The sequence below is a fragment of the Daphnia pulicaria genome, chromosome 9 (genome assembly GCF_021234035.1).
Source record: "Daphnia pulicaria isolate SC F1-1A chromosome 9, SC_F0-13Bv2, whole genome shotgun sequence".
Classification (NCBI taxonomy): Eukaryota; Metazoa; Arthropoda; class Branchiopoda; order Diplostraca; family Daphniidae; genus Daphnia; species Daphnia pulicaria.
Genome location: NC_060921.1, coordinates 2,108,639 through 2,118,943, shown reverse-complemented (window position 1 = coordinate 2,118,943; position 10,305 = coordinate 2,108,639). Strand labels below are relative to the sequence as shown.

Sequence of the window (10,305 nt, the reverse complement as noted above, 5' to 3'; positions counted from 1 at the left end):
TAATGTGCTGTATTTTCAGGGGAAAGTTGAATCCACTATCGAACATATATTGGAAACCTTTTTAGAAAATCATGAGATAGATACCACTTTACCCAGGCTAAACCCACTTCAGATTGTTGATTTTGTCAGACATGGCCTCAGCAAACTTTCAGCATCTTATGAGGTAGGCCTATAGAGCTCATATGTTTGTGTTTTGTTAAATATACATATACATGTTGAATTTCTTTTAAACAGTGTTTAGATGCAAGCAGAACATGGGTCTGCTACTGGAACCTTCATTCATTAGAACTTCTAGAAGTTCCATTACCAGATGAAACAAAAAATGCTGTGATCTCATTTTTAAATTTGTAATGTTATTTTTTTTTCATATTTAAATAAGATCATAGTTTATCATAATTAATCTTTGCACTGGCAGATGTCAGAACCCTACAGGGGGATTTGGTGGCAGACCTTTTCAATATTCACATGAAGCACCTACATATGCAGCAGTTAATGCCCTCGTTTTCCTTCAGTCCGAAGAAGCATTCAAAATAATCAACAGGTTGCATAACTCTTGGAATGCCTAACACAATTTATGATATTCAATTTTATATTATTCCACTTACAGGACAAATTTATATAATTTTTTAATGAACTGCAGAAATGCTTGCATGTTGGGGGTGAAGTGGACGTCAGAGGAACATACTGTGCAGTTGTTGTAGCAAAGTTAACAGGCATTGTAGATCAGAAACTTTTCAGTGGTACCAGTGAATGGATTCTGAAATGCCGGACATATGAAGGGGGTTTTTCTGGAACTCCAAATCAGTCTCCCCTACGGGTTTAATTATTTAAATATGAGCTACCTGCCCTCAGACCTTATAGCCCCACTCTCCCCTAGTAATAAACAATAAACACGTTTGTTCACAAGCAAACTATTCATTGAAAACTTCCGAGTATCGACTTAACGACGATTGGCTAAAAGTTGAGAAGTATCGAAAATGGCTAGCAAAGGGGCCAAACAATGTGGGTTCAGTTGTATTTTGTGCAAAAACGTCAAAACCAAATCAAGTTGGCAGTTGAGCAACATGGGTGTTGGGGCTCTTGACAGTCACATGAAAAGTAATGGGCACCAAAACGAACAGAGGCGCCTCAGAATACCAATCCCAATCCCCAACCAAAGCCAGCAAGAAGAAGAAGCCAGAAAGAGGCGCCTTCAAAGACGCCAAGAAGAAGAAGAGCTTTTACGTTTCCAAAGAGAACTTAGAAGCCGCGTAAGATATTTAATGTGCCCCCTTTTTAGGACTTTTCTTGATTGCTTTAGTATCGACTAGACGACTACAGCCAATAAGCAGACAATGAATTTGAAGATGAATGAAGTTCGGTTGGAGGCTGAAACCCGTAGCTTGGCGGACGCTCGCTACATCAATCACGTTGTCCGTTGGGACCGTTCCTGGGCGATTCTGGGGAAATACGCAAATAATATTAGTAAATTATAATAAAAATGTACAAAAGTACGAAAAAATTTTCACAGAAAGAACATGCAAACGAAAACATACCTGATCCTTTATTCAAATAATGACGTGGGCATGGACGTCTCAGTGGGTCCGAGATGGCCATCTGCAGGAGTATAAAGCAATCAAGAAAAGTCCTAAAAAGGGTGCACATTAAATATCTTACGCGGCTTCTAAGTTCTCTTTGGAGACGTAAAAGCTCTTCTTCTTCTTGGCGTCTTTGAAGGCGCCTCTTTCTGGCTTCTTCTTCTTGCTGGCTTTGGTTGGGGATTGGGATTGGTATTCTGAGGCGCCTCTGTTCGTTTTGGTGCCCATTACTTTTCATGTGACTGTCAAGAGCCCCAACACCCATGTTGCTCAACTGCCAACTTGATTTGGTTTTGACGTTTTTGCACAAAATACAACTGAACTCCACATTGTTTGGCCCTTTGCTAGCCATTTTCGATACTTCTCAACTTTTAGCCAATCGTCGTTAAAAAAAGTATCTTTCTTAGGTGCCATTCCATTACTTGGCGATATAGAATAATTAAAGAATAAAACGTTAGACTACTAAATAAACATGTTTTCAATAAATGGTTGGTTGGTTGGTTGGTGAGAATTTAGGTGCGTCTGCCTTGGCATCTGGGATCCAGGGGAGCCAGATTTAAGGCTGACATCTGGTCTTCCGAATAAATTATTGGAGGACCCTCATGCACCGGCGAGGATGAATACTGTGTTTCGGAGCTTTTGGATTTGATTTTAGATGGAGATGAAGAGGGGGGGGGGAGGAGATGAGGTAGGTTTGAGAATTATGCGATAAGTCGGAGGCCCGTTTTGCTTAGGTATGATGACAGGAGATTGTTGAGTTTAAATTGAGTTTTTGGGCTGATTGAGGGGTCGAGGCCCAGGAGCGTTTGAGGGTTCAAGGGGAGACGATTTGAGTTGAGGAAACGGATGAGATTAAGGCGATGAGCGTGATGGGTAGGACAATCAATTAAGACATGTTTTGTAGATTCGATGGCTGGGCAACCAAATCGGCAGCTCGGGTCAGAATCTTGGTCGATGCGGTGAGCGAAAGCGTTTAGATGGTTGTGGTCGTTTCTCAAGCGGTGAAGGCAAGTTGATGTTGCTCTGTCTTTGGAGTGGTGCCATGGGATGAAGCCAGGCTTGGTTCTCATTTGAACGCAGGGCTTTTTGCATTTGTGAAGGTGAGCTAGAAGCGATTGTTCCCAAGAATGTTTCAATGACGAGATGAGTTCCCCTGATGATAGGGAATTTTCGATTAGGCTTCTGGAGGAGGGGTCGCTGTCGTCGGAGGCAAGGTTATCCGCTATTTCGTTACCGGTAATACCGGAGTGACTGGGAATCCAGTAAATAATTGTTTTGGTGCCACTAGAGAGGAGACAATTGAGGAGATTTTTGATCTCCGAGATGCAACTATGAATTGGGGATATGGGGGACGAGAGGGCCTTGATGGCGGAGCTGGAATCTGAGAAAATGTGGATGCAAGGGGGGAGTTGGTCTAGAGCGTAAATTGATTCGAGTGCTTTTAGAATTCCGTAGAGTTCGGCGGTGAATATACCGGAACCTTGGGAGAGGAGCCAAGATTTAGAGCAGTTAAGAGCGGGAATGAAGATGGCGCATGTAGAGCGAGGAGGGCTTGATTTGACAGAGCCGTCGGTGAAGATGATGATGTCGGGCGGGGGTATGTTTTCCACGAGGGAGTTGAAGATGGTAGAGGTGAGCTGTGGATTAATTGAGGCGGCTGATTTTTTGAGAGGGAACCATTTAGATTCAAAGAGAGGGGGAGACCATGGGGGAGGGGGAATGGAAGACGGGTAGGTGATGTCAGAGGGGAGGCTAAACAGGTTGTGATTCTTTAATTTAAGATTGGAGCAGATTGAGAGCAGACATGGGGAGCATCTCGTTGGCCATTGGTCGGAGGATGAGAACAAAGCTTTTATTGAGTTGAACGTTAAATTTCTGGGGTTTGAGCTGAGGTTAATCACATATTTGGAGGCGAGCCATTCTCTTCTGTAGGCGACGGGCTCAGTATTTGATTCGGCGTAAATGACTTCCGTAGGAGAAGAGGGTTTTGAACCGAGGATGATGCGGAGAATAGATCTAGCGGCGACGTCGATTTTGTTGAGATGGGACTTGCTGGCTGAGCCGTATACAATTAAGCCGTAGTCAATGCGGCTACGCACTAGGCTTTTGAATAACGATGACAAGGAACGGAGAGAGGGGGCATAGGAGGCTTTACAGATGATCGAGAAGGCGTTTTTAATTTTAATGCATTTGTTTACTACTTGGGCTATGTGGTCTTTCCATAGGAGCTTTGAGTCGAGAGTAAGGCCAAGGAATTTCACTTTTGATACATTTGGGATGCGGCGGCCGTTGATGAATAAAAGCGGGTCGTCCCCGGGTTTATATGAACGGGTGAAGGATACGGCGGACGATTTGGCTGCTGAGAATTTAAGTTTCCATTTTTTCCCCCATTTTGCGATTTTGTCTAAGTAGGGTTGGAGAGTAACTTCGGCATCAATGGGGCGTTTAACTTTTGAGTAGATGGTGACGTCGTCGGCGAAGAGTAGGAGCTTGGAGTTAATAGAGGGGAGAGGGAAATCAAAAAGCATGATATTGAACAGTAGAGGACTGATAACGGCGCCTTGGGGAACGCCATTTTTTAAGAGTTTGAATGCTGAAGAGTGACTACCAAGGCGGATACAAATGGAGCGATTTTGGAGAAAATTGGATAGCCAAGCGAGACAAGAGCCGTGAATGCCGATTTTCGACAGTTTATAGAGGAGGCCGGTAATCCATACCGAATCGTATGCTTTTTCAATGTCGAGAAAAACAGCCACCGTAGACTGTTTTTCTTTGAAGCTCCTTTTAATGTCGAGGTCTAGCTGGACAAGGTGGTCAGTAGTACAACGCCGTTTTCTAAAGCCGGCCTGGTTTGGACAGATCAAATTTTTGCTTTCAACATACCAGGAGATGCGGTTTGTGATAATACGTTCGAAAAGTTTGCATAAGCAGGAGGTGAGGCTAATTGGGCGATAGGAGCTGACTACATCTGATGGTTTGTTTGGTTTGGGGAGGGGAATTACAATTGCCTTCTTCCAGTCTTCTGGGACGAAAGAGAGCTGATAAAGGGAGTTGAACAAGAGGAGTAAGCTGCGTTTATTGTTGTTTGATAAGTTGGCTAGCATTTCATTATGTATGTTGTCTGGGCCGGTGGATCTACTTTTGATTTTAACTAGAGCGGATTCTAATTCATGGGGTGTGAAGAGAAGATTAAGTTGATTAGGAGAGTTATCAGCTATACGAGAATTGATGATAGGAGAGAGGGTGGCTTCATCGACTGAGTGGTCGGATAGGGAGTCAGGAGGGTTGCTGAAAAAATCGAGGAAGGATTCTGCAATATCTAGTGGAGAAGTAAGAGAGACGCCGTTTGGTTTCTTAATTACAGGAGCTATGGGTATACAGTTATTTCCTTGGCCACTCATGGCTCTCATAAAGGGCCATACATGGTTGTTGTTGGATTGGGGGTTGAGGTTGTTGATGAAGGTTGACCAGGCTGCTTTTTTGGCTGAGATTATAAGTCGTTTCTTGATTGCTTCAGCTTTCTTCCAAGCTAATCTCTTCTCGGATGAGAGTGGGGATTTACGCCAGGCCTTTTCGGCTCTTTTAGCTGATGCAACGGCGGCTTGACATTCGTTTGACCACCATGGGCGACGGGGTTCCCTAAGAGACTCTGGAGAGGATTTTGTCATAGAGAAATTCAAGTGGCTGGCTGATAGAATGGAGTTTTTGAAAGAGTCGTACATTTGTTTGGGGTCAGATAGAACGTGAAAGGAGGATGAAGTAAGACAGTTCTCGAGATCGGCGTTCCACTTGGGCCATTTATCTTTTAAGAAAATCCATGATGGGGGTTTGGAGGATAGGCGGATGGGGTCCGCGTTCAGTGTAGTAAAGATCGGTAGATGATCGCTCCCGCAGAAGGGGCCAAGGCTGATGTTAGAATTCAAGACGAATTGAGATGACGTGATGAAGAGGTCGATAGTGGAGGGTTTACCAGAGCTAGGGTCGATTCGGGTGCCTAAGTCGAGGGGGGTAATGAGGGAAGCGTTGGGGTGATCGATGATGGCTTTACTGATTGAGTGACCAGCTGTGTTGACAGTGGGGTAGGATTCCCAAAGTTGATGGTGGGCGTTAAGGTCGCCGGCCAGGATAAAGTGGTTTGGTCTTGAAATGAGAAGGTTAATTTCTTCTTGGGAGCAGTTACCTTTGGGACAATAAACTGAAAAACATTCGATTTCTCCTGATTGAGTGAAAATGCTCGCGCTGATGATTTCAAGGGAGCTTTGAATCGGGGGGTTGGCAACTGAATATTGTAGAGATTTCTTTATAAGGAGGGCTACGCCACCTCCTCGTCGCATATGGCGATCCTTCTTAAGGGTATGATAATTTTTAAATTTAACGCAAAAATGGTGGGACCAGTGAGTTTCACTCAAAAAAACGAGGTCGGGATTAAATTGATTAAGGAGGATACGGAACTCCTCGAGCTTGGATTTGGTTAAACCACGGGCGTTCCATTGGAGGCAAGAAAGGTTCTTAATCATTAGACAAGTTATTGGAGAAAGCGAGGTGGTTTTCTGAAAAGTATTCATTGACACTGCTTAGGGGGGGATTGGTCATAGGCTCAATTGGGCTATGGTTAAAAGAGGAGGTGGGGAGAGCAGGGTTGAGGTTAACGTCTTTGCCCGTAATGACGGAAGGGGACTGGCAAGAAGTCAGTGGAGAGATGGCAGCGGTGAGTTGTTTCAATAATGATTCGATAGAGTCGAATCGAGAGTCTTGTTTTTGGGCGAAATTGTCAAAGCGCTGGTCAAAATTAGCTACTTTCTTTTTGGTGTTATCGAGGTCTTTAGTTAAGGCGGCAATGGATGCATTTAGGCCGGGGAGAGTGATCTCTCTCACTTGTTTGATTTCGTCTTGAAGAGAGGATATTTGGGAGCTCAAAAGATCAGGGATGGTGGGATTCGAGTTGCTTGGGTCCGAGTGAGGCGAGCTACGTTTAGCTCTGAGGATGGTTTGGCTGTATAAGCTCTTATGTTTAGAACGCGCTTCCTGAACAGAGATCCCGTTTAATGCGGCGAATTTTAGGATGGCTTTGAGCTCGAGGAATTCGGGACAGTTTTCACTGTCGGACTCATGGGAAGGACTACTGCAATTGACGCATTTGGTGACGCAGAGAAAATCTGGTGCGTGAAGGGACCCACATTTTTTGCATTTAGTAAGATTAGAGCTGCATTTTGAGGAGGTGTGGCCGAGACGCCAACATTTTTTGCAACGAAATGGGTTCGGGATGGACAAGTGGACCTTGTACATGAGTGCGGCCATGTTGACTTTATCTGGGAGGGTGGACGAGAAAGAGAGGAGAACGGTTTTGGAGTGTATTTCAGGGTGGCCTTTCATGGGTAGCCTTTTAACTGCGATGACGTTTTGGTTGGAGAGCGCTGCGAGAATGTCTTCTTCCTTGTCATCAACTGGGACATCAAAAATGACTCCCTTGCTCATGGAGGAGGAAGACGAAGGGAGGGAGCAAGTAAAGTTTCTGTCTGCTAGCTGGGAGGTGGAAAGGAGGATTTTTTGTTGATCCATTGAGTTTGGGAAGACGCAAAGGTCGCCACCATACATAACGTTGGAATGGGCTACCTCACCAACGAGGGATTTGAGGGCGAGATGGAAAGCATCACGTTCCGCGGTTTTCATATTTTTAAAATTGGGGGAGTTACCAGAGATCGAAATAATGACTGGGGGGATAGGCGGAGTACTGGGAGGAGGAGAGCGGGAACCTAGAACTGGGAAATCAGGTGTTGACTTTACAAAAGGTCTTTTGTTTGGTGGGCTGGACCCGAAAGAGAAAACTTGATTCATTTCTGGGGGAGTGAGCTGGGGGGAAAGGGTTACGATGGACTTAGCTTTTGAAATAATAGAAGAGCGGAGATGAAATTTCGCGCCGGACTGTTGGAGATAGCACAAAGAAAACTTCGGAGAGAGAATAAGGCACGTCTAGCTTCTACCGTGGTCGCGACCGTTATCTTCAATAAATGGTTTACTTACATCACTCTTGGGATTGAAAAGAACAAACAAACTAGGAAAGCACTTGAGAGAATTCAAAAGTTCTAGTGAAGTCTTATCGTCTCTGGTATGGACTGCCAGGAGTAATTAAAGCTAAACAGCAACTAACCTAGCGGTGGATAAAAAAATCTTTGGCTTGGCCTGTCAGGAGTAATTACAACTAAACAGCAACTACCCTAGCGGTGGATAAAAAATCTATTTCTTAAAACAATTCACTTTTCTGGTCACGTAAAAATTCCATGATTTTCGCCTAATTTTAGAAAAATCCCTGAATTTTCAATGATTCCCTGACTACTTTTGAATTCCATGATTTTTCAATGATTTCCCTGATTTCCAGAAGAGCGGGCACCCTGGTTCGTTCTCTTCTTCTTCTTCTCTTCGGCGGCGCCTATGTTCTTCTTCTTCTAGTCGTCTTCGGAGGCGGCTCTGCTCGTCTTCTTCTTCTTGGCGTCTTCGGAGACGTCTCTGTTCTTCTTCCTCTTGTAGGCGCCTTCGGATACGGTTTTTATCGTCTTCGTTCAATTGGTTTTCATCATCCCTTCGCAATAATCTCCATCCCCGTCCGCGACGACCAGTCATTTTTCTAGAGTTCCCAAATCCCAACATTAAAATACACCCTGGTAATCGCACGTGATATTTTTTAATTTTTTTACTATAGAAAATCCCATTGAAATTTTAATTTTTACCATGGAACCTCGCATGGAACAGAAAAAGCGCTTATAACTCAAAAACAAAAAATAACATCAGGCAAAGTCTTTACCTACTTGGACACACAGCACAGGAATCCTGGCTTTCCTACCGACATCAACAAGAAATTTGTCATTGTTGAGAATCTTGGAAAAGGGTAATTATTTGTTTAATGCATAAATATTCTTTTGTTTTATGCTGTTTATTTTCTGCAGATCATTTGGGGAGGTATGGTTGTCTGTTCATAAAAAGACAAACAAAAAATATGCCATCAAAAGCGTACGACGTCAACCAAATGGATTTAACGAGTTGAAACGCAACGAGGCTATACAACAACTGAAGAATGAATCGGAATTGCTCTGTACGCTGGAACATCCTGGCATTGTTAAGGTATCTCATCATGGTTAATTGTAATAGTAATGAAAGCTCTGCATGAACAATTAGATTAAAGGCAGCATCTGTAAACCCAAATCGATACACCTCGTATTAGAATTGATGAACGGAGGGGACTTGCAGAAACGACTTGGCGAATCGTTTTTCTGTTTAAAAAGCTATTCAAACCAATGATTCACATCCTTTCATCATCTCATTTAATCATTTATAAGACAATCATATGTCTACTCCCGAAAATGGGTGAAGGATTTGATTTTTTCGGTTTGGTTTGCCGTGCACATCGCGTGTTATTCGGTCGCGGGTTGATTCACATAGAAATATCTCTCGCGTGCTGGTGACTCAGTGTGCCCGGAAGTGTCGTGCCGGAGCTTAAAAATTTTTCAGTGGGGAACTAACTTCCCCCCCACGACGTGAACTGTGGACCCTTTCGCTGTGTTGTTGTTGTTGTTTCCTATTTTGGCTGACTCATTGCACCTTTGTTTTGTCGTATAAAGATACGAACGCAAGTCTCTCGCCTATAGAAGCCGGCAGTCGATGTTTCCTACCAATCATTCCACATCCGACATCAAGACCATGACGATCGTGAGCGGGAAACCAGTGAAGCCAACAGCTACAGAATTGACGACGACAACGACGACAAATCGAAAACCCAAATACCTGGTCGCCGTTTTCAGTGTGGTAAGTGCTCATTATTACTAACATAACTATTACGCAGTTATTTGATTGATTCTTGTTATACACATAGTTAGTGGTTTGCATCGTGGCCGTGTTGGTAGTGACCGTGGCGTCTCAAGCGCGGAACAGCACGAGACAGCAGCAGATGGATGAGGATGCTTACAACAACAATGTAGTTTTATCAGCGACCGAGCTGCGCCATCCACGCTACATCGGATGACCTGTCACGGCTCCCGCTGACAACAGTACAGCAGAGTCCATCATTATGAAGAATGTGAAGGCGTTGGTGATGCGGGTCGTCGTCGGGCCAGCAGAGACGCTTGGCAACAACAGCAACAGCAGCGACGGAACATCAGTTGCCTCAAGACAAATACTTTATTCAGAGATTGGCAGCACTGATAAAGAACCGGATTCGCGGGGCGCATCCGGCGTGATTTCAAGGAACAATTGATCTGCAACGAAAGAAGAAAAAAAAGTGCACAATCAAAACGAAACGTGTAAAGCGTATATAAATACTCGTTTCGTGCTGGCTTCACAGTCGTGAGAATTCCCATCTCCAACACACACACACAAGTCCAACCTAAATAATGTATTGGTACTCGCCATGCTATATTTTTCGAAAAAATCTCATTTAAATTAACTTGACCAATAACAGGCTCGAGATTCAAATATGATCGTCACTCTCCTATACGTAATACGTATGTCATAACCAGATATTCCTTCTTGTAATCAAGTGTCGAAATAAATATTGAATTGTTTGAATCATGCACATGTTGATCTGAGATATCTGTTTGCAATTTGCATTCGAATTGTAATAGATATTTTTTTGGCTGCTGGCAACGTTGATAAGATACTCGATGCTCTTTGTTTCTTCGACCGTATTTGAGTGGATTGGATGTCATCATCAGTTTTGTTTTTTCGTGACGACCATCGA

General features: G+C 43.8%; 1 protein-coding gene and 2 long non-coding RNA genes across 3 annotated transcripts; 2 read left to right on the top strand and 1 right to left on the bottom strand.

Moving 5' to 3' along the window:
- Positions 1-6: 6 nt before the first annotated feature.
- On the top strand, positions 7-466 carry LOC124313582. The gene is made up of 3 exons (XR_006910822.1): positions 7-163; positions 235-347; positions 416-466. It is a non-coding gene; the product is annotated as an uncharacterized LOC124313582 (long non-coding RNA).
- Positions 467-6,086: 5,620 nt separating this feature from the next.
- On the bottom strand, positions 6,087-7,247 carry LOC124313767. The gene has a single exon (XM_046778577.1). The coding sequence runs from the start codon at positions 7,245-7,247 to the stop codon at positions 6,087-6,089; it is 1,161 nt and encodes a 386-aa protein (XP_046634533.1).
- A 1,116-nt stretch (positions 7,248-8,363) lies between these two features.
- Positions 8,364-8,548, top strand: LOC124313568. The gene is made up of 2 exons (XR_006910801.1): positions 8,364-8,460; positions 8,519-8,548. It is a non-coding gene; the product is annotated as an uncharacterized LOC124313568 (long non-coding RNA).
- Positions 8,549-10,305: the final 1,757 nt, after the last annotated feature.

Excerpts from the sequence above, each read along its gene's own strand:
- LOC124313767 (XM_046778577.1), bottom strand. The coding sequence starts at position 7,247 with ATGAAAACCGCGGAACGTGATGCTTTCCATCTCGCCCTCAAATCCCTC.